Genomic DNA, 24,530 nt, shown 5'->3' with positions numbered 1-24,530 from the left:
CAGACTGCACTGAAATCCCTGAAGCTTAGAGTAACCAGTGTACATAATAATAAATGCCCCGATAAATACAGTGGCAGATGCAAATTGGATTGGTGCAAAGATTGTGGTGCAGTCTGAAGTAGTCATAGAAAGATGCTACAGTGACAGTAACTGAGAGTTGAAGTTTAGGGTTGGAGAACTTGGCTGCATCACTGGGAAGAGTGTTAGAGAGTGGTGACTAGACCAAGGGTCTGGTGGAGTGGAGAAGGAGCTGACTCTGAGTCTGGTCGTCTGGGCTTTCAAGCTCCCGTATCTTCTCCCAGAAGGTAGAAGAGAGAAAAGAGAAAGGGAATGGCCAGGGTAGCAACCATCCTTGATGTGAATCTGCCTGATCTGTATCCCCAACTTTATTCTGTAACCCTCACAAAAAAACGTTGGTGGCTTTTTGGAGGGTGTCCTCGCTGTGCTCATGTTTTAAGGCTTACTACTGGAATGGTTTCTGTCCCTGTCCACCCCATCAACTGCTTCAGTCATCTGAACCACTCAATTAGATAACCCTTCAGCAACACCTTGCTGTATGCCAAAAAGCAGCTGACCAGGCTCTTCTCGCTTCTATTTTGTACTCCTCTTAGTCTTATCTGGAAAAGTGCCAGCTGCAACAACACTCAAAATGCTCAATGCATCCAAGAGAAAGCAGCCCACCTGACTGACTTCCCATCAACCACCCTGAACGCTGTCCCTTCACCACCAGCCCACAGTGGCTGCTGTGTGCACCATCTACAATGTGCACTACAGTTGCTCGACCAGACTACTCCCAGACCACAGCCTCTACCACCCACAAGGACAAAGCATATGGAGCACCATTACCTGCAGATTCCTCTCCAACTTACACAGGTTGCTGAGTTGGAAATTTATCACCAATTCTTCATCATGACCGAGTCTCTCCACACAACATTAGGGATGTTGCAGAACTGCAATGGTTCAAGAACATGGCTCACTAGCGCCACCTGAAGGGCAGTGCTGGGTAATAAATGCCAGCCTTAGCAATGATGGCCAGATCTAATCAGAGCTTTAGCAATTTCATATCCTCAACAGGCTGGTAAAATCTGAGCAGTTGCCTGCCCATTAGTGGTGTGTGTGCGTCTTCTCATTCTGCAAAGCTAGATTAAAGGCTAATTTGTCCAATATTGCCATGTCTTTGATCATCTATTAGATTTGCTTCCAATTTTGGGGAGAGCAGTTTGTAATCTGATATTGCTGAACTCCAGGGGATGAAAGGTCACTTTTTTAATGAGCTTGGTACTTCAAAATTACTTAGTATTCCTTGCTGAATTGAGAGAAGATGCTGATAAATTAATGAGACTACTTAATTACTGGAGAGTGAATTTTGCAGTCCTGGCCGTGCATGGGTTGGTCAACGTCCCAGCCAGCTGTGCTTAATCATCACTCAGGAAGCTCAGGGGAGATGAAACCAGGACAATAGGCTCATCAACTTCACCAAGACCTTCAAAACATGAGAAATTAAAGCACAATCTGTGAAATAATTGAAAACTGATATGCTCATAGTTCTTGAAAGCAGTAGCAGAACTTAGATGATACAAATAAAGGAGCCTGAATCAGATTTGTTATCGCTGACTTATATGAAGTGGAAGCTGTTGTTTTGCAACAGCAATATGGGGTAAAGACATAAAATTATTGTAAATTATAGAAACAAGTAGTGCAAACAATAAGAAATAACAAGTTTAGTGTTCATGAGTGCCCCATGCCCCACTCGTCCCCGTCCCTCCTCGCCTCTATCCCCCTCACCCTCATCCCCCACTCCACAACACCCTCTCCTTCACCCCTCCATTAAACCCCTCTCCCTCCTTTCCTCTTCTTCCCCTTCCTCTACCCACTCACTCCCCCTCCTTCCCACCACCGTCTTCCTCCTTCCCGCACCCCCATCTCCCCGTCTCTCTCCCCCTCCCTCCCTCCCTCAGTCTCTCTCTCTCTCTCCCTCCCTCCCCACTCTCTCTTTCTTCCCTTCTTCCCCATCTCTCTCTCCCTCCCTCCCCATCTCTCCCGCCCTCCCCAGTCTCTCTCTCTCTCTCTCCCCTCCTTCCCCGTCTCCCTCTCCTTCCCCTTCCCCCCTCGTTCCCCCCCTTCCCCCCTCATTCCCCCCCCCCCACAGTCTGCCCGAGTCACATTTGGGCCAGAAAGTGTCCTGTGAAGAAAACTATATCAGCTGTACATTAGAAATAGCTCCGCAAATCAAAACAGACAGGAAAATCGACATTCACCCTTCTGAATCAAAACAAGAGGTAATGGAGTATTCCCAGAAACTTGTGTGCTCTGTCTGATCAGAATTATAAAGGCAAGAGGTTTGCGTTTCCCAGTAAATTTATTCAAAGCCATTCAGAGGGTAAAGATGGCAGAATTTCTACTCCCAGTTATTGCAGACCTGTTCTGCTGGTTGATGTGAGATGAAAAACGTCTGTGTACTATCAAGTGTGCAGGAGCCTGAAACTCAGCTCTCTTTTCAAGGCCTGTGCTTTGACGATAACTGATTGATGCTTCATCAGGAAAGCTCTGTCTGTTTTGTGATATCGCAAGTCCACTGTTGTTGGCCAAGTCAAAGGTGATAACAAATCAGCAGACAGAAAAGGAGGGGGTTGGAAAATCTGGCCACAGTAACAACTTCAGTGTCAGCAAGACAAAGGGGGGATGGTTATTTACTTAAGGAGGAGGAAATAGGAGGTCCGTGAGCCAGTCCTCCTGGGAGGATCAGAGGTGGAGAGGGCCAGCAACTTTTAACTTCCTGGGTGTTATCATTTTAGAGCATCTGTCCTTGGATCCAGTACATAAGTGCCATTATGAAGAAAGCATGGAGTGCCTCTATTAGAGGTTTGCAAAGATTTGACATGTCATCTAAAACTTTGATAAACTTCTATAATGTGTGGTGGAGTGTATTATTGACTATCTCCATCATGTCGTGGTATGGAAACACCAATAGAAAAGCCAACAAAAGGTAGTGGAAACGTCACAGGTAAAGCCCTCCCCACCATTGAGCACATCTACAAGGAGCACTGGCACAGGAAAGCAGCATCCATCGTCAGGAGCCCCCACCACCCAGGTCGTGCTCTTTTCTCACTGTTGCCGTCAGGAAGAAGGTACAGGAACCTCAGGACCATCACTACCAGGATCAGCAACAGTTATTACCCCTCAACCATCAGGCTCTTGAACTAGAGAGAATAACTTCACTCGACTTCACTTTCCCCATCACTGAATTGTTCCCACAACCTATGGACTCTTCATTTCATGTTCTTGATATTTATTGCTGATTTATTTATTATTCTTTTTTTTGTATTTGCACAGTTTTTTTGCACGTTGTTGTTGTCCATCCTGTTAGGTGCAGTCTTTCATTGATTCTGTTGTGTTTCTTGTACTTACTGTGATTGCCCGCAAGAAAACAGATCTCAGGGTTGTATATGGTGACATGTATGTACTTCGATAATGAACTTACTTTGATTACTGAAGGAGTGCTGCACGGTCAGAGCCACCTTTTGGGGTGAAGCATTAATGAGCAGCCCCTCAGCTGAACGTGAAAAATCCCAGGCACAGTTTGAAGTGGAAAAACAAATAATCTTCTACAATAGCAACACACATCAAAGTTGCTGGTGAACGCAGCAGGCCAGACAGCATCTCTAGGAAGAGGTACAGTCGACGTTTCAGGCCGAGACCCAGTCCTGACAAAGGGTCTCGGCCTGAAACATCGACTGTACCTCTTCCTAGAGATGCTGCCTGGCCTGCTGCGTTCACCAGCAACTTTGATGTGTGTTGCTTGAATTTCCAGCATCTGCAGAATTCCTGTTGTTTGAATCTTCTAGAATAACTCGGCCTGTCGGGCAGCATCTGAGGGGGAGTAGGGAGAGGGTTTGGTGGGAGTAATTGTCAACATCTCAGGTTGAAATCCTGCATCAGAACACCAAACATCGAGAATTCTTCCCCCCCCCACAGATGCTGTTTGACCTGCTGAGCTCTTCCAGCAGATTGTTGTTCCAGATTCCAACAGTCTCTTGTGTGTAGGGTTTGACGAAAAGCAAGAAAATTCCTCTCAGTGTCGGCACAGTGTAGGGGTTACTGCAGTATCCTGTGACATTATTAAATGGCAGTCACAGAGTCATGCAACATGGAAACAGGCCATTCGGCCCATGGTATCCGGGCAAACCAAGTGTGCATCCATTTGCATCAATCCCATCTTCCAGCATTTGACCTGTAACCCTGTATTGAATAATGGGTACTTTGCATCTGTTTTAACTGTGGAGATGCTAGCAGGGTGTCAGAGGTCCGTGAGTGTCAGGAAGCAGGAGTGAGTGCCATTGTTACTACAAAGGAAAGAGTGCCAGGCAAACTCAAAGGTCTTAAGGTGGATAAGTCACCTGGACCAGATGGACTACATTTCAGAGTCCTGAGAGAGGTTGCTGAAGAGATAACAGATGTATTGGTAATGTTCTTCCAAGAATCACTTGATTCTGGCATCGTCCCGGAAGACTGGAAGATTGTAAATGTCACTCCGCTCTTTAAAAAGGGAGGAAGGCAAAAGAAAGGAAATTATAGGCTAGTTAGCTTCACTTCAGTGGTTGGGAAAGTGTTGGAGTCGATTCTTACGGATGAGATTTCGAGGTACTTAGAGTCTAATGGCAAGTTAAGTCAAAGTCAGCATGGTTTCTGTGAAGAGAACTCTTGCCTGACAAATCTGTTAAGAGTTGTTTGAGGAAGTAACTAGCAGGGTGGACAAAGGAGAGGTAGTGGATGTCATTTACTTGGATTTTCAGAAGGCATTTGACAATGTGCCACACATCAGGCTGCTTAACAAGATTAAATGCTATGACATTACAGGAAGGGTACTGGCTTGGATAGCCGAATTGCTGACAGGCAGGAGGCAGTGTGTAGGAATAAAAGGGGCCTTTTCTGGTTGGCTGCCGGTGACTAGTGGTGTTCCTCAGGGTTCAGTATTGGGACTGCTACTTTTCACATTGTTTGTCAGTGATTTAGATAATGGAATTGTTGGCTCTGTGGCAAAGTTTGCAGATGATTTGAAAATAGATGGAGAGGTAGGTAGTGCTGAGGAAACAATGTGATTGCAGCAGGACTTCGACAAATAGGAAGAATGGGCAAAAAAGTGGCAGATGGAATACAGTGTTAGGAAATGTATGATAATACATTTTGGTAAAAGGAACAATTATCGAAATGGGGAGAAGGTTCAAACAGCGGAGGTGCAGAGTGATTCCTCGAAGAAGATTCCCAGAAGGTTAATTTACAGGTTGAGTTTGTGGTAAAGAAGGCAAATGCAATGTTGGCATTTATTTCAAGGGGAATAGAAAATAAAAGCAAGGAGATAGTGCTGAGTCTTTAGAAGACACTAGTCAGGCTGCACTTACAGTATTGTCAACAATTTTGAGCCCCATATCTCAGAAAGGATGTGTTGTCATTAGAGAGAGTCCAGAGGAGGTTCAGAAGGATGACTCTGGGAATGAAGGGGTTAACATATGAGGAGCGTTTGGCAGCTTTGGGCCTGTATACTGGAATTCAGAAGAATGCGGGGGGATCTCATTGAAACCTACCAAATGTTGAAAGGACGAGATAGGGTGGATGTGGACAGATGTTTCCTATGGTGAGGGTATCCAGAACTCGAGGGTACAGCCTCAAAATTGAGGGGTGACCCTTTAGAACAGAGGTAAAGAGGATTTTTTTTTATCCAGAGAGTAGTAAATCCGTGGAATGCTTCGCCACAGACTGCGGTGCAGGCCAAGTCCGTGGGTATATTTAAGGTGGAAGTTGACCATGTCCTTATCAGTCAGGGCATCAAAGGATATGGCGAGAAGGGAGGTGTATGGGGTTGAGTAGGATCTGGGATCAGCCATGATGGAATGGTGGAGCAGACTCAATGGGCTGAATGGCCTAATTCTACTCCTATGTCTTAGGGTGTTATGCTCTGTCAGCAGCCACCCATTACTCCCAGAACATTTACCCCCTCAGTCCTCCAAATTCCACCAGCAGACTATCCTCAGTCTCTACTTCTGGGTCTTTGTCTTTTTCCAAGAACCAATCCACTGAATCTGTACTGCACCAGGGCTTTCCGTGGACAAGCTAGTAACATGGTGCTTACATACCTTTCATTTGTTGTAACAGGCTCTTCTGGTCTAATGAGCCCACACCACCCAATTGCAACAATGTGATTAATTAACCTTCTAAGCGGTGTGAATCTGGAATGTGGGAGGAAACCTGCGTGGTCATGGGGAGAACGTGCAAACTCCTTACAGAACGTGGCAGAATTGAGCCAGGGTCGCTGGCGCTTTAATAAAGTTACACTAACGGCTATGCTGCCGTGCTGCCTGTGTTTCAATGGGCTTCTGCCTCTACTTTCTTCAGGTGACCATGAAGATCACGGCCATGTCCCCATCTGGATTCTGGCAGAGCCGACGCAACCGTTATGACCTGCTGGTGACATCGCTGGGTGTGATCTGGGTGGTGTTACACTTCGCTTTACTTGTAAGTCAAGGGGGATATCTCCAGCTCCTTTGAGCAGATTTAGGGGAATGTCATTTCTGAACAGAATTCAATGAGTCCCCGCTCAGAACGTGAAAGCTCACAGCTCTGGTGGATTGGAAAGTTTTGCCATGAAAGTTGCCTGTAAATGTTTGAGAATACTAACATCTGACTCAGTGTACCACACACTCTTCTCAGTCAGGAGGTTTGGGGTTCAAATCAGAAGTTTGTAGATCCAATTTAGAGTGAACAGTCAGCACCTTTTTTGCAGGGCAGAAATGGCAAGAGGATATAATTTTCAGGTGATTGAGGAAAGTTAAAGTGGGGGATATCAGAAGCAGGTATTTTACACAGAGAGAGTGATCAGTGCATGGAATGTGTAGCCAGGAGTGGTGGTCGAGGTAAATGCATTAGAGACATTTAAGAGACTCTTAGATAGGCACATTCAGCAGGTCAAAGAAAAGTGGAAGAGCTATGGGGAAGAGAAGAGTTAGATTGATCTTGGAGTAGGTCACAAGGTTGGCACAACATTGCAGGCTGAAGGGCTGGCATTGTGCTGTGTTGTTCTATATCCAAAGTACAACTTAAGCATAAAGATCTGTGCTGGCCCTACTGGGGGACTGCCACACTATCAGAGGTGCCATCTTCCATCTGAAACAAGATATATCCAGACTCCCTGGCTTTAGATATGAGCCGAGGCTTCTCACCTGGATTGATATTTCTCCCTCACTCGGCATCGTCAAACCTTGATATTGAGTGATTATCTCATTTATCTGTAGGACCTTTCTATGTGCATATCTGAAGTCTTTGGCATGCATTGCGGGCCTCAGTGATGCTGTGGAAATGCAAGAATTTCTAGTTGAACTCCAAACTGAGTTCTTTTTCTTTGGCACAAAAATAGGTAGAGGTTGGGGCAAATCTCTTGTATGTCACCATAAACTTGCCTGGACCTGGGAGAATGAGTTACAAGGAGAAATTACATAAACTAAGACTTAATCCTTTGGGAATGTGGGAGATTAAGTGGTGACCTGATAGAGGTAGATAAGATTACAAAGGACATAGTCTTTTTCCCAGGGAGCAGGGTGACAGAAACAAATGGAGTGAGAGATTTAAAGGGGATATGAGGGACAGCTTCTTCATGCAGGGGGTGGTACATACTTGGAATGAGTTACCAGAAGGGTGGTTGAGGTGGGCTTTCACAGCATTTAAAATCTAGATAAGTACATAGCTGGGAGAGGTTTAGAGGATAATGGGTCAAATGCGAGCAGATGGGACCAGCTCACTGGGCAACACAGCATGGACAAGTCGAACTGAAGGGGGCTGTGTGACTGAGGTCACTGATATTCTGGGTGTGCTGGGACTTTGAGTGAGTGGGGAGAATGTGGAGCTCACTCCCACAGGGAGGTATGGAGCTCAAGAGCAAGGCTGGGTTTAAGGCAAAACTGGATGAACGCACCAGGAAGATGGTGGGAGATTGGAAGGAGTGGGAGGAGACTGGTGTGGGCCCACAAACAGCGGGTGGCACTTGGGGTGAGCGGTCTTACTCTCAAGATCCTCCTCGGGCTAAATCATAGAGCTTGCTTGTGGCCCGTTTACAGAACGAGTACACCTACATGATGGGCGCCTGTGTCATCGTGTTCCGCTTCTTCTCCATTTGTGGGAAACACGTGAGTACGCAGCTCGCACGAGGAGCACAGTGCCCGGAGATCGCAACTGTGTCCATGCATCTGTGCATCGTCATTGATATCTTGCAATGTTCTGTGTTGCTGTTGTCCCGTGTGAAGTGTATAATGGTGTTACTCGCTTCATGCCCATTCACTGCATTCATTTGTGTGTGTGTTTTTGTTTTTGCTTCGATGTGTTTGAGCACCCGCGGTGAGATGTCGTGCTGAGGTTTGCAGCGTCCATCGCCTCTTGTGACCCAGGAGAGACACAAAGGTTCGATCTCGACAAGGAGTTGAGCCAGTCCCTATTGCAGGTCAAACTGAGGTCATCAGTAACAACACATTAACATTTTCAATGTCTCATTTCCTTGCTGTTCTGTTGTAGCATAAAAGTTCTCGCTCAGAAATCTCCATTTATTATAGCTAATTCGCTTATCATTAATTTAGTGAGTGTTAACATTGCAAGGAATTTTTAGAATAAATGTCAAGATGTGTGAAGATTTTCCAGTGAGTAAATCTTTCACAACTTAATGCTTAACGCTCTAAACTGGTTTAATCAGTTAATATGTTCAACTGATGTAAGGACACTTTGTCATCTGGTTACAGGTAACATTGAAGATGTTGTTACTGACTGTAGTTGTCAGTATGTACAAGAGCTTTTTTATTATAGTTGGCATGTTCCTTCTCCTGATCTGCTATGCCTTTGCTGGAGTTGTGTTGTTCGGAACTGTCAAGTACGGGGAGAACATTAACAGGTGTGTGAACCTCTCTCCCTGCGATGCCCTGACAAGTTTTTATAAATACTGCTTTGGGCTGAAAGAGTGATAACCATTTAGGCACGTATTTCTGTGGCAAGTCACAAAGCCTCTCACTGTCTCTGGGGTACAGACAGAGTCCCAGTAGGGAACAGCATTAGTGTGCCTCGATACATTTGTGTTCAGCAAAACCCCTGCAGCCCACAAGGCCTGTTCACCCATCTCTGCCTTGCATGCTGACCCCACTAGCACCCATCCTCATTTTTAAACCCCTCTCAACCCATACACCTTCCTGTCCGTTGCTTCCTCTGACCCCTACACCCCTCTGTCTCTGAAAACCTCTCCAGACTCTCCTCTCCTATCTCTGTAAGCCTCTTCAGCCCTCTATATCCCTCCTTGTCACTGTATTTCCCCCACCCCCTGGCCTCTACACCCCGTCTGACTTTGTACCTCCAACGACCCCTATATCCCTCCTCATCTCTGTAATGCCCCTCTAATACCTACACCCCTTCCTATCTATGTAATCCCCTCCGGCGCCTATACACCTCTTTATAATCACCTCTGGCCACTATGCCCCTCTCTGTCTCTGTAGCTCTCATACCGAGCTCTGCTACTTTAAACCCCTCCAGTCCATACACCCCTCCCTGTCTCTGTATCCTTTATCTATTTAACCCCCAATAGTGACAGAAGCTATATTCCAAAGGAAAAATATCTTATATGTTTTATACCGAGTAATGCTTTAACTTGCCTGGTGTATGGTCTGATTTCATAGCTTTGCTCGTTTATTTGATCCAGGTCATTTCTCAGTCCGGCACCCTGATGCTAACTGCTCTGTTGCCCCTTATCTCCCACGCAGGCATGCAAACTTCTCCTCTGCTGGTAAAGCCATCACTGTCCTGTTCCGCATTGTCACAGGGGAAGACTGGAATAAGATCATGCATGACTGCATGGTGAGTGGAGAAACACCACAGCCTCGTCGTTGCCCCAGGGTCAAAGGCATCCCTAAAGACTCTGTTACCCAGGCTTTAACGTGTACAATCCTATTGCAGCCTTGTAACAGATTACAGGAAGATGTGATAGTTGTCTGAAAGGTTTGAGTGGATTAGTGTAGCAAAGCTCAATCAGTTTGGATGTACAAGGTGTTGGTGAGGCTTCTGTAAATTGTTCCTATGTAAAGTAGACGGTGATATGGGATCATGGGGAGAATAAATTGGAATTAATGTAGAATTGATCTAAATGGTTGACATGCACCTGGTTCCATGCTGTTTGACTGTGACGCTATGACTCCCACTTAGGGTAATTACAGAAGAAGCAGAAATCAAAAAATATAGACTGTAAGACCACGACATAGGAACAGAATTAGGTGATTCAGCCCATCAGGTCTGTGGATTTATTATTCCTTTCAATCCCATCTACTGACTTCTCTCCATAACCTTTATTTTATTTATTACTTATGGAAATACAGCATGGAATAGGCCCTTCCGGCCCTTCAAGCCATGCCACCCAGCAACCCCCAACTTAATCTTAGCCTAATCACAGGACAATTTATAATGACCAATTAACCTACCAACTGATATGTCTTTGGACTGTGGAAGGAAACCAGAGTACCTGGAGGAAACCCACGCAGTCGTGGAGAGAGCGTACAAACTCTTTCCAGGCAGTGGCGGGAATTCCACCCGGATCGCTGGAACTCTGAAGCGTTGTGCTAACCATTACGCTACCATGTTGCCCCAGTGACTCGGCCCCCGCAGTTGCTTGTGGCACTGAATCCCACAGATTCATCACCCTCTGGCGAAAGAAATTCCTCCTCCTCTCTCTTCTAAAGGCACATCCTTGTATTCTGAGGCTGCGCCCTGTGGTCCTAGCTTTCCCCAACTATGGGAAACATCCTCTTCACATTCACCCTTTCTACATTTGATAGGTTTCATTGAGATCGCCCGAAAATAGAGCAATGGCTTGTCAGTAGGGAATTTCAGATCGAATTTTTATTCAATGATTCTCCTTAATGTTCATGATGTACAGGAAGAATAGGATAATGGAGGAACAGGTAAGGTGAGACAGCTGAAGTATTGTCTAGTTTTGGTTACCCTGATGTAGGAAAGACATCATTAAACTAGAGAGACTGTAGAGATTTATGAGACCACTGCTAGGACTTGAGGACCAGAGTTATAGGAAGAGTTTGGACAGGCGTGGCAGAATAAGTTGTGACCTTGGAGGTATATTAAGTCATGAGGAGCTGAGCAAAGGTGAGTGCACAGAGTCATTCTTTCCAGGGAAAGGGAACCAAAAACCAGAGTGCATGCGTTCAAGATGAGATGGGAAAGTTTTTAAAGGGATCTGAGGGGAAACTTCTTCACTTGGAGGTGGTTGGTATGAGGAGCAAACTGCCCGAAGGAGTGATGGAGAAGGGTACAATTACAATATTTGCAATTATAACATGTATGTATATACATGGGAAAGGTTGAGAGGGAGGTGGGCCAAATATGGGTAAATAGGACACACTTGAGTAGGCAACTTGGCCGGCATGGACATGTTGAGCAAAAGTGTCTTTTCCCGTGCTGCATTGCTCTGACTCTGACTCAAAGCCATTTTCTCTGCTGAGGAGTATTTGGTACAATGAGATTCTATAACAACCTGTCCCAAGAATTTGTGGAAGCTTAGTGGGGTTGGAAGACCAGGATCACCTGACAAATGTCCAGTCTGAGGCTAATAGATCTGTGTTGGGTTTGGGGATTGGGAATTAAGGTGGGGAGATGGAATTGATCAACCATAATCTGGTTGAGTATAGGAACAGGTTCAAGAGATTGATTGGTCTCTGTCTGCATTCCTGCTTAACCATTGGATGAGCAGCTTTCTGTCTGGGATCCTACCATTCCTGGACATGGTGTGGGTCACGCACAGACTGCAGTGGGGTAGGCAGTGTGTGGCCCCTGAATTGGTCTGGGTCTTTTCTCCCAACCCTAGTGATATTCCCAGAAATGACAGAAAAATAGAGAAAACTGGGGAGAGCTGCGTTTTTGTAACCTCTCAGATCTTTCTGCTCAGTTTTGATGTAGAGTGACACAGTGGCTCAGCAAATAAAGCTGTGCCTCACAGCTTCAGGGACCCAGGTTCAGTCCCAACCTCAAGTGCTACCTGCATGTGGAGCTTGCACATTCTTCCTGCAACTACGTGGCTTTCTCCTGGCTGCTTCAGTCTTTCCCACATCCCAAAGATGTGTGGATTGGGAGGTTAATTGTTCACTGTAAATTGCCACCAACATGTGAGGGGTAGAATTTAGGTGGAGTTGATGAGAGTAAGAGAGAGAATAGAATACAAGGAAATGGGATTGGTGAGAGTGTTCTGTGGGCTGAATAGCCTCATCCTTGAGGATAAATGAGTAAAGGCACATGGGCTCAGAAGGTGGATGTCTAATTCCTGGGAGCTCGATTCAGTCCTCCATTCAATTCATCTTGTAATTCTTCCTCAGGTCCAACCACCATTCTGCACGCCCAGCGATGAGAACTACTGGGAGACAGACTGTGGTAACTATGCTGGTGCCCTGATGTACTTCTGCTCCTTCTACGTCATCATTGCGTACATCATGTTAAACCTGCTCGTTGGTAAGTTGGCCTGAAACCAAGGTGAGCTAGGCGATGAAAAGTCATGGTCCAGGTGTTGCTGAAGTTTATCCTTGCAAAGGGTTCCCTGTAAGTCAAACACCTCACAATTGGAGTGGAACACACTGCAGATAGTATCAGCCATGTCCAGGAGAGGGTTTATCGTACTGCAGTGTTGGCTACCAAATGGTGGACAGGCTCAATATGACGAAGGTTGTACTACTTTCCAAAGACCTCTGTTTTCAGATTTTCATTGAGGATTCTGAGGTTGGAATTGGTTTATTAAATTTGTAGTCAGCGAGGTACAGTGAAAAACTTAGTCTTGGGTACTGTTCATAAAAATCAAATCATTACACATTTCTCTTTATTCTGGTTAGAATCTGAATCAGGTTTATTATCACTGACTTAAATGGTGTGAAGTTTGTTGTTTTGCAGCAGCAGCCCAGTGCAAAGACATAACATTACTGTAAATTATAAATTCAATAAATAATATAAGAAAGGAATAACAAAATAGTTACAAACACAAAGTTCTGGAGGAAATCAGTGAGTCAGACAGCATCTATGAAGGGGAATAAAAGACAGTATTTTGGGCTGATACCCTTCATCAGGAACCGAAATGTCTCGGGCAGCAATGTTGCTCTTTATTCCCTTCCATAGGTGCTGCCTGAGGTGTGAGTTCCTCGAGAATTCTGTGTGTGTGTGTTGCTCAAGACTTCCTGCATCTGCAGAACTTGTGTCTACAATAGTGAAGTAGTGGTCTGTTAGCAGATGGGAAGAAGTTGTTTCTGAATTGTTGAGTGTGGGTCTTAAGGCTCCTGTACCTCGTCTTTGATGGTGGTAACAAAAAGAGGGCATAGCCTAGATGATGAAGGTCTTTAGTGATGGATGCTGCCTTCACTTGTTCATTCACCAGTTCAGGCTTCATTCCTGATTCTTAATTGCTTTATTGCCCGCATCCTTCAGCCACCTGGGACCAAGCATCTGGAGTTTACCTTCTTCTACCCCTTTACTGTTGCCGATTAATTGCAGAACTTGGTAAAACACACCAGGCAATGTCTTTGCCTAATGACCATGTTAATCATGATTAGTGAATCTTTGAGTTGGATTAACCATTTTCTCTTAAACAAAATTTTTTGACTAGTTACACCAGGGGTCCCCAACCTTTTTTGCACTGCGGACCAGTTTCATATTGACAATATTCTTGCAGACCGGCCGACCCAGGGTGGGGGTGGGGGGGTAGGGTTGCCAACGGACAAGAGTAGCAGTCAAATACATTGTTTACCCCGAGAGACTACAATGACCATAAAGCCTTGCGCGGGCACCAGTGCGCATGCGTGATTTGCGTATGCATGTACGTGCCGATTTTTTCTACAAATCGTTTTTGGCGATTCTGTACGGGGGAGAGGGTGTAAATCACGACCAGAATATTGGTGATAAGTGGCTAATACACTCAATTTCGTTTCTAAAAGGGTTTCTCTAACCAATTTAATATTAAACACACAGCGCATATTTTCCTCGCATGTATATAGCGATAAGTCAGTTATCGGGGGGGACAGGGGAGCTTGGAGTAAGTGTTGAATGAACTTCCAGTAGAAGTGGTAGAGGCAGGTTCAGTATTATCAATTAAAGAAAAATTGGATAGGTATATGGACAGGAAAGGAATGGAGGGTTATGGGCTGAGTGCAGGTCGGTGGGACTAGGTGAGAGTAGCGTTCGGCACGGACTAGAAAGGCAGAGATGGCCTGTTTCCGTGTTGTGATTGTTATACGGTTATATAAGTCAATAGCATCATAACATTTTAAGTAACGTTTGGATATTAAACACACAGCACATATTTTCTCCGTATGAACATATAAAATCATTGCAACACACCAATATCGCTGAATCAGTGGGAGCCCTGGGCTTGTTTCCCTGCAACAACACAGTCCTATTGAGGGGTAATGGGAGACAGTGATACTTGAAGGGGGTTCCTTCTGTCCAGTCTATTATGCAATTTGGTTTTCGTTGCATTCATTGCAGAGGTATGTTGGAACTGGAAGCAACGTTTTCAGTGCTTTGGTGGCTATCTCAGGATATTTAGCCTTGACTTTGAGATCCAGAATGCCGGCAGAGATGTTATGTCAAACATACTTTTCAGCCCGCCGTCATTTGCAAGCTTGAGGAGTTGATCTTCTTCCCGCGCTGACATGGATGACGCGCGGGTAATGACCTCACATGCCTAATGGCTCAACAGTGGCCGTGACAGGGAATGAGGAAAGGTGCAGCTGACTCCTATCGCCAAATCATATCATTTCCTCGCGGCTGGGTAGCGCATGCTTTGTGGCCCGGTACCGGTCCGCAGCCTGGTGGTTGGGGACCGCTGAGTTACATAACTGCTTATTTAGTTTCACAACTTCCGTAACCCATTTCTTGTATTGCCCACTCTAGCAAAATCTAGTCGGGACTTGATGTAGGCTTCACACACAAAAAGCTGGAGGGACTCAGCAGGCCAGGCGGCATCTACGGAAAAGAGTAAACAGTTGACATTTTGGGCCAAGACCCTTCATCAGGACTGCTCAGCCCAAAAAATTGACTGTTCACGCTTTCCTATAGATGCTGCCTGGCCTGCTGATTTCCCCAGCATTTTGTGTGTGTTGCTTGGATTTCCAGCATCTGCAGATCTTTCTTGTGTCAGGAGTTGATGTGGTGAGTTTTTCTCCAAGTTCTTGTCTTGGGGTAGAACATAGGACATAAAACATACAACAGTATGGCCCATGATGTGGTCCCAAACTAATTAAACGCTTACTAAACTAGCCCCCTCTGCCTACACAATGTCCATAGCCCCCCATTCTCTGCAAATTCATGCGCCTACAAGTTCCTTCAGTGCCTCCATCATATCTGACTATCACCATCCTTGGCAGTGCATTGCAGGTGTTATAAATCAACAGCAACAGAGATGAATTTGAGTCGAGTTTTTATAAAATAAACGACGATATTTATTAACCTCTGCTCAAAACATCGAAAAGTAAACGAACGACTAACTTAACCGCAAGTTAACCGTTAGGCAACTATATCGAACAGTCAAACTGATAAACTGTTTTTAACGAGTTCTCATCCAAGCACAGACTTAGTGGTATATTCAAAAGTCCATGTGATTTATATAGTCATTAAGGAGAGGCGTCCCCAAAACAACGATTCCTTCGAAGTAATGATGAATCTGCCGATCACGGCTGAGAGGTGCCTTGTCGGAAGGAATCATAAAGAAATAAAGGAACTGACCTTTTGACTGGAGGGTGGTTACTGCACAAACCTTACCGACCTTGCAGGGGTTTAACTCAAATGTGCAAGCCACAATTCCTGAACGAATTCAAAAAGGTCAATCATTCCCGAGAAGCTGAACGACATTAGCCTTACCCAATCCTTTGCTCGGATAACCCTGGTAATGTCTTCACTCTCCGATACTGGACTGTAAGGGAAAAATAAACGTGCAACAAACAAAACCGGTGGCGTCTCCAAACATCCGACCGGCAACAACGTTGCACTAAAATTAGTGACACAGGCACCCACCACTCTCTTCTATAAAAAAGACTTGCCCCACACATCTCCTTTGTACTTGCCCCTCTCACCTTAAATGCATGCTCTCTAGTATTAGATATCTGGATACCAGTTCAAGTACTTTTTAATGTACCTGTCTCAACCACTTCCTCTGGGTGGAAAAGTTGCTTCCAATGTTCTTAATAAGTCTCTCCCCTCTCACCTTAAGTCTGTGCCCTCTGGTTCTTGATTCCCCTCTCCTGGAAAAACTGTATCTATGCCCTTCATGATTATATACTCCTTGACAAGATCACCCTCATTCTCCTCCACTCCAATGACGATTCCCAACCTGCTTAAAGCTTTCGTAATTTACTCCCTCCATTCTCGTTCTTCTACTTTGATTCCCTCGTCCTCGCCCTCACCCTCCTCCCTTTCCCTCTCTCTCTTTCCCTCTTCCTCTCCCCCACTTGATAATACTCCTATGTTTTGGTTAATATTGGCAATGTTCAGGGTAGTGCAGGAATGTACCTGTGGTCCCTGTCAATCAAAATCACAAAAATAAATGATTCAGTCATTGTCTTGTCACTGCGCAGTTTAGTTGCTATGCCTCCTGCACAAGCACTTTCGAAGTACTTTGTCCACCTCAGAACATTGACGAGAAGCCGCTGGAGAAATGTGCAAACATTTCTTTCTTTTTTTCTTTTTCCAATATTTTTATTAAATTTCATATACACTAACACAGAATTCATAAGGATACTTATTATAAATCAAAATAAGGTAGCACAAAATGCACTATATATAAATCACACTGATACAATCACGATATCCCATATTCATGATCAATCAAATAAAATGAATTGAATTATGAAATACAATAATATGGTTAATTATATTATTAAAAAAATCTACACCCACTACCAAGACAAAGCTGGTTGGTAAAAAAACAAAAGACAAAAAAAGAGTACTTTACCGTATAGTGTTTTATAATAATAGCCCTGATCTATATTTTAATAACAATAACAATTCAAAGATTTTCAAAATAGCATTTGAAAATCTTGATTAGAGTCAGAAATCGAACAACAAATCTTCTCTAAATTTAATCATGACATAACATGGCATCCCCATTGATCATGTGTGGGGGGGGCGGGGCAACCTCCTTCCATTTAAACGAGATCGCCCTCCTAGCCATAAGAGAAATAAAAGCCAGTGCCCGAAAATGAGAAGGCTCCAAATTGGGCTTAAAATTAGCTTTAAAAAGTACAGAAAAAGTTTGGAATACATCTTTCCAATATTTTTCAAGGCTCAAACATGACCAAAACATATGAATTAATGAAACCTCTCCATTATTACATCTGTCACTATCTTCAAAAAAATGAGAGAGCTTGTCTTTAGACATATGGGCCCTATGTACCACTTTAAATTGTAGGAGGGAATGACAAGCACATAATGATGAGGAATTAACCATTTTTAAAATAGCCCTCCAGGTCTCATCAGATAATGAAGTCTATAAATCCTTTTCCCAATCTTTTTTAATGGTGTCTAAAGGAGCCATTCTCAGTCCCAACAGCAGACCATAAATATAAGACATTTAGCCATTATCAAAAGGTTTCAAATTAAAAATTACATCTATTATGTTCTTATCCGGGCTGGTAGGAAATATATGTAGCTTAGGTCTTAAAAAATCTCTAATCTGTAGATATCAAAAAAGTGGGTATTTGATAGGTTATATTTCACTGAAAGCTGCTCAGAAGAAGAAAGAATCCCTCCAACAAACAGATCCTGAAATCATTTAATGCCTAATATATCCCATTCTCTAAAAAAACAGATCGGTCGTAGATGGTTTAAAAAAAATTAGAAAAAATAGGACTAGGAAGGGAAAATCTCAATAAACCAAAATGTTTTCTAAACTGTAGCCAGATCCTGAAAGTGTGTTTAACCACCAAGCTGTCAGTTAATTTATTTAAAGATGAAGAGAGGATCCAAGAAGAGAAATAATAGAAAATTTCAATAGACAATAGGTCCAGGAGTAGGCCATTCGGCCCTTTGAGCCAGCACCGCCATTCACTGTGATCATGGCTGATCATCCACAATCAGTACCCCGTTCCTGCCTTCTCCCCATATCCCTTAACTCCACTGTCTTTAAGAGCTCTATCTAACTCTTTCTTGAAAGCATCCAGAGAATTGGCCTCCACTGCCTTCTGAGGCAGAGTATTCCACAGATCCACAACTCTCTGGGTGAAAATGTTTTTCCTCAACTCCGTTTAAAATGGCCTACCCCTTATTCTTAAACTGTGGCCTCTGGTTCTGGACTCCCCTAACATCGGGAACATGTTTCCTGCCTCCAGTGTGTCCAATCCCTTAATAATGTTATATGTTTCAATCAGATCCCTTCTCATCCTTCTAAATTCCAGTGTATACAAACCCAGTCGCTCCAATCTTTCAACATTTGACAGTCCCACCATCCCGAGAATTAACCTCATGAACCTACGCTGCACTCCCTCAATAGCAAGAGTGTCCTTCCTCAAATTTGGAGACCAAAACTGCACACAGTACTCCAGGTGTGGTCTCACCAGGGCCCTGTACAACTACAGAAGGACCTCTTTACTCCTATACTCAACTCCCCTTGTTATGAAGGCCAACATGCCATTAGCTTTCTTCACTGCCTGCTGTACCTGCATGCTTACTTTCAGTGACTAATGAACAGAGTTTCATAACAGAGTTGGCTTCCAATAGGACCCATATTGGACAAGGCTCACGATTAATATAATATAACCAGAACATAAGATTCCATATGTTAATTGCCCAATAATATAACCTAAAATTGGGTAGAACAAGGCCTCCATTCTTTTTAATTTTTTGAAAGTGGGCTTTGTTTAATCAGGGTTTCCTGTTCGTCCATATATAGGAAGTGGTGTTAGGTAAATTGAAGGGATTAAAGGCAGATAAATCCCCAGGGCCAGATGGTCTGCATCCCAGAGTGCTTAAGGAAGTAGCCCAAGAAATAGTGGATGCATTAGTGATAATTTTTCAAAACTCTTTAGATTCTGGATTAGTTCCTGAGAATTGGAGGGTGGCTAATGTAACCCCGCTTTTTAAAAAAGGAGCGAGAGAGAAACCAGGGAATTATAGACCAGTTAGCCTGACATCGGTGGTGGGGAAAATGCTAGAGTCAGTTATCAAAGATGTGATAACAGCACATTTGGAAAGTGGTGAAATCATCGGACAAAGTCAGCATGGATTTGTGAAAGGAAAATCATGTCTGACGAATCTCATAGAATTTTTTGAGGATGTAACTAGTAGAGTGGATAGGAGAGAACCAGTGGATGTGGTATATTTGGATTTTCAAAAGGCTTTTGACAAGGTCCCACACAGGAGATTAGTGTGCAAACTTAAGGCACACAGTATTGGGGGAATGGTCTTGATGTGGATAGAGAATTGGTTGGCAGACAGGAAGCAAAGAGTGGGAATAAACGGGACCTTTTCAGAATGGCAGGCAGTGACTAGTGGGGTACTGCAAGGCTCAGTGCTGAACCCCAGTTATTTACAATATATATTAATGACTTAGACGAGGGAATTAAATGCAGCATCTCCAAGTTTGCGGATGACACGAAGCTGGGCGACAGTGTTAGCTGTGAGGAGGATGCTAAGAGGATGCAGGGTGACTTGGATAGGTTAGGTGAGTGGGCAAATTCATGGCAGGTGCAACTTTATGTGGATAAATGTGAGGTTATCCACTTTGGTGGCAAGAACAGGAAAACAAGTTATTATCTGATTGGTGGCCAATTAGGAAAAGGGGAGGTGCAACGAGACCTGGGTGTCATTGTACACCAGTCATTGAAAGTGGGCATGCAGGTACAGCAGGCGGTGAAAAAGGTGAATGGTATGCTGGCATTCATAGCAAGAGGATTTGAGTACAGGAGCAGGGAGGTTCTACTGCAGTTGTACAAGACCTTGGTGAGACCACACCTGGAATATTGTGTGCAGTTTTGGTCCCCTAATCTGAGGAAAGACATTCTTGCCATAGAGGGAGTACAAAGAAGGTTCACCAGATTGATTCCTGGGATGGCAGGACTTTCATATGATGAAAGACTGGTTCGACTAGGCTTATACTCGCTGGAATTTAGAAGATTGAGGGGGGATCTTATTGAAACGTATAAAATTCTAAAGGGATTGGACAGGCTAGATACAGGAAAATTGTTCCCGATGTTGGGGAAGTCCAGAACGAGGGGTCACAGTTTAAGGATAAAGGGGAAGCCTTTTAGGACTGAGATGAGGAAAAACTTCTTCACACAGAGAGTGGTGAATCTGTGGGATTCTCTGCCACAGGAAACAGTTGAGGCCAGTTCATTGGCTATATTTAAGAGGGAGTTAGATATGGCCCTTGTGGCTAAAGGGATCGGGGGGTATGGAGAGAAGGCAGTTCAAGTTTCTGAGTTGGATGATCAGCCATGATCATACTGAATGGCGGTGCAGGCTTGAAGGGCCGAATGGCCTACTCCTGCACCTATTTTCTATGTTTCTATGTTAAGAAAGGATCGAATCTAAAGAATCAAAAAAAGACAGGAATAAAAACAGGTACGGCTTGAAAAAGGTATATAAATTTAGGTAAAATATTCATCTTAATAGAATTAATTCGACCTATCAATGATAAAGAGAGAGGCGACCAATTAGAAAGTGTCTTTTTCACATAATTCATTAAGGTTAGAAAATTTTCTTTGAATAGATCTTTATAATTCTTAGTGATTGTTACACTCAAATATGTAAATTGTTTTCTTACAATTTTAAAAGGAAGGTTAATATCGGTTGGTATCAAATTGTTTAAAGGAAACAATTCACTCTTATGTAAATTCCATTTATATCCTGAAAACTGACTAAAATTAGTCAGTGAAAGAAACAGAGGGTAAAGAAGTTGTAACATTAGATATAAAAAGCAATAGGTCATCAGCATAAAGCGAAACTTTATGAATAGTACCTTTCCTTAAGATACCGGTGATATCTTTAGACTCTCGAAAGGCAATTGCTAAAGGTTCTAATACCAAATCAAAAAGCAAAGGGATCAACGGACATCCTCGTCTGGTTCCACGTTGGAGTTTAATTGGTTTAGAATTCTGAAAGTTAGTAAGGACCCGAGCAGGGGGAGGGAGTAAAGTAATTTAATCCAATGAATAAAATTGGGCTCAAAATTAAATTTTTCTAAGGTTTTAAATAGGTAATTCCATTCAACTCGATCAAAAGCCTTCTCCGCATCCAGAGAAATCACACATTCCGATATTTCCTTGGATGGAGAATGCATAACATTTAACAATCGCCATATATTAAAATGGGAATATCGATTTTTAATAAATCCTGTCTGATCATCAGATATTATAGGTATAATATTTTTGAGTCTACAGGCCAAAACTTTAGATAGGATCTTAGCATCAACATTGAGTAAAGAGATTGGTCTATATGAAGAGCATTCAGTGGGATTCTTATTCTTTTTAAGAATAAGCGAAATGGAAGCTTCATAAAAGGACTGTGGCAATCTACTCACCTTGAAGGAATCAGTAAGGGTAGAACATAAATAAGGTATAAGCAATGAAGAAAAGGCCTTATAAAATTCTCCAGAGATTTCCCAGAATGCAATGAACATATAGCCTCAGTGATTTCCTCCTGAGAAATAGGTTGATCCGAGTGCTTTCGATTATCAACCGAAAGTCCAGGAATATTTAATTGGTCTAAAAATTTGTTCATTGCAGTATTATCTTTAACTAAATTAGAACTATACAGTTTAGAATAAAATTCTCTAAAAGTGTCATTTATTTCAAAATGGTTAGTTGCCTTATCACCATTGGTTTTGTGAATTTCTTTAATTTGCCATTTCGCTGTAAAGGTCTTCAATTGATTAACCAATAGTTTACCAGTTTTTTCTCCATGTATATAGAATTGGCTTCTATCTTTTAAAAGTTGGCTTTCAATTGGATACGTTATAAGAAGATAATATTTAGCTTTAATTTCAATATGTCTTTTGTATAGTTCTGGGTCTGGTGCCAAAGCATATTTCTGGTCTAATTGTTTTAATTGATTAACTAAATCAGTTCTCTCTTTATTAGCTTTTTTCTTAATATATGCACTTTAGGAGATAATTTGTCCTGTAATATATGCCTTAAAGGCATCCCAAATGATAAAACTAGTAGTCTCTTCCAACGCATTTTCTTCAAAAAAAAGAGTAATTTGATTCTCCAGAAATTTTAGAAAGTCCTTATCAGATAACAAAGTTAAATTAAAATGCCAGGATCTGTTCATATGAGTGAAACCAGGAAGATTTAAAGATAGAACTACAGGAGAATGGTTGGATGCAGCTATTTCTTTATATTCAATGGATCGAACTAATGGAATCATTTGACTATCAATAAAAAAAAATCAATCCTGATATAGGAATGATGGACATGAGAGAAGAATACTCCCTTTCTGCTGGGTGAAAAAAACACCAGACATCAACAATATCACATTTCGTTAGAAAGGATTGAATAAATAAAGCTGATTTATTAGGTGTGGCCGATTTAAAAGAAGAACGATCTAATACTGGGTCTAGATAACAATTAAAGTCTCCTCCCATCACTAAAAAATAAAGACTCAAATCTGGCAGGCATGAAAAGAAACGCTCAAAAAATCCTGGGTCATCCACATTAGGGGTGTACACATTAGCAAGTACAATTAATTTATCATCTAGTTTCCCTGACACTATGACAAATCGCCCATTAGGCTCAGAGACAACTTTATGTTGAACAAAAGAAAATGTATTGTCTATAAAAATTGAGGCCCTCCTCGAGATTTTGCTCTGAATGAAGAATGAAATGGTAGACCACTCCACCAATTAAGAAGGTGTGTGTTGTCACAACTACGTACATGCATTCCTTGTAGAAAAATAATGGGAGCCCTTAACTTTTTAATATAAGCAAAATCTTATTCTGTTTCACAGGATGATTTAACCCTTTTACATTAAAACAAAGTAAATTAATATTTCGATCCATTTTAAATACTAATTAACAGAAGAGTTAAAAGATCTGACCATAAGTTATTAGAACCAGAGAATGAACCATAAAATAAGGTACTCAAACAGAAAATTTGGATTGTAGCCCAACCCAGCTTCCAGAGAGAAAAGAAAAAAGGGACCCCAACCCTCCCCCTCCCAAAGCCAAAAAACTGGCCAAAGGTTTTTAAAGCAGCGACATGATCTCTTTATACTTAGCACGTTCAGCCATAACCTCCGGTGTATAATCTTCCACGAATCTGATCATCTTCCCGTTGTAATGGATCATTCCTGCAAACGGGTATGACGGATTAAAAGGTCCTTAGTATGAAATTCATGAAAACATAAAATAACTGACCTAGGTCGCTCTCCCAACTTTGATTTGGGGGCCAGCGACCGGTGGGCATGGTCCAACTTAGGCACAGACGGCAATAAATCAGGGAATAGCTGCTTCAGAAAGCTTGCAAAAGAACTCATTGGGGAGTGCACCTTCAATTGATTCTTCAAGACCCAGAATACATAGGTTGTTCCTTCTGTTTCTGCTTTCCAGGTTGGTAATCTTCTTTGCTAACTTTTCATTAGATAATGATTTTTTGCAGAGCTTACTCATGTCTTTTAAGTCCGCTTCCAGTATCAACAAAGTTTCTTTATTCTCCTTAATTCACTTTTCATGTTCGATTAGAGTTTGTTGAATAGTGTCCAACTTGACATTAAGATGTTGAAATTCCTCAGAGGTTCTGTTCTTTGCTTTTTAAGGAAATCTCCAATTGATTCCAAAGCGTTTGGAGAATCATCTTCTTTTCCTTTTGCAGAAGCTTTAGTCTTTCTCATAGACATGATAGAGCAATATTGAGATTTATAATAAAGTTTCAAAAAACTGGTAGGAAACAAAAAGATAGATAAGGTAGGAGCAAGTTCAAAAAGATGTTACCCCATCGTCTGCCAGCAGGGCTCTCCTCACCATTTCTTTCTACTGAGAACTAATAAGCACAACAGAAAAAAAGGCATTTGTTTTGAGTTCATACCAATTACATCAACATGTCAACAAAAGCAGGTGGCAACGCAGTCAGGCATTGAGTTGGAAATGGGATGGTCTGAACAATTCACAGCAAATTATATACCACACAAATTTAATCAGAATGCAGAGCATTTAAAGTCCAAGGATAGAGAGAGTGCTGCAACTTCACCCACTCAGTGTTTCCCCATAAAAATGTAGGAGGATAGTTACATCAAAATTCTGTGGATAAGATCACTTATGCTCACTCAGAGTGGGTTAATAGCCATGGAATAACCCAATCTACATGGATATAGAGTTGAGATCGTATGTAATCTTTCTTAAAAATCATTTGTGTTTATTTGCAGCTAAATGATGGTTAAGATGAACACAGGAGGGTTTAAGTCCCTGGGATTAATAACCGTACACCTCTTACACGTCTCGCCATATAATCATGTGTACCCCATTACAGCACCATAACTAATA

General features: G+C 42.7%; 1 protein-coding gene across 1 annotated transcript in view; it reads left to right on the top strand.

Moving 5' to 3' along the window:
- nalcn (sodium leak channel, non-selective) overlaps positions 1-24,530 on the top strand; it is a 195,788-nt gene that overhangs the window by 147,229 nt on the left and 24,029 nt on the right. Inside the window, exons 34-38 of the mRNA XM_072258858.1 lie at positions 6,391-6,510; positions 8,106-8,174; positions 8,778-8,926; positions 9,783-9,876; positions 12,396-12,528. Coding sequence (XP_072114959.1) covers positions 6,391-6,510; positions 8,106-8,174; positions 8,778-8,926; positions 9,783-9,876; positions 12,396-12,528 — 565 coding nt within the window. The remainder of the gene's footprint in view (positions 1-6,390; positions 6,511-8,105; positions 8,175-8,777; positions 8,927-9,782; positions 9,877-12,395; positions 12,529-24,530) is intronic.

Source organism: Mobula birostris, chromosome 5 (genome assembly GCF_030028105.1).
Source record: "Mobula birostris isolate sMobBir1 chromosome 5, sMobBir1.hap1, whole genome shotgun sequence".
NCBI lineage: Eukaryota > Metazoa > Chordata > Chondrichthyes > Myliobatiformes > Myliobatidae > Mobula > Mobula birostris.
This window is presented reverse-complemented; position numbering and strand designations above follow the sequence as displayed.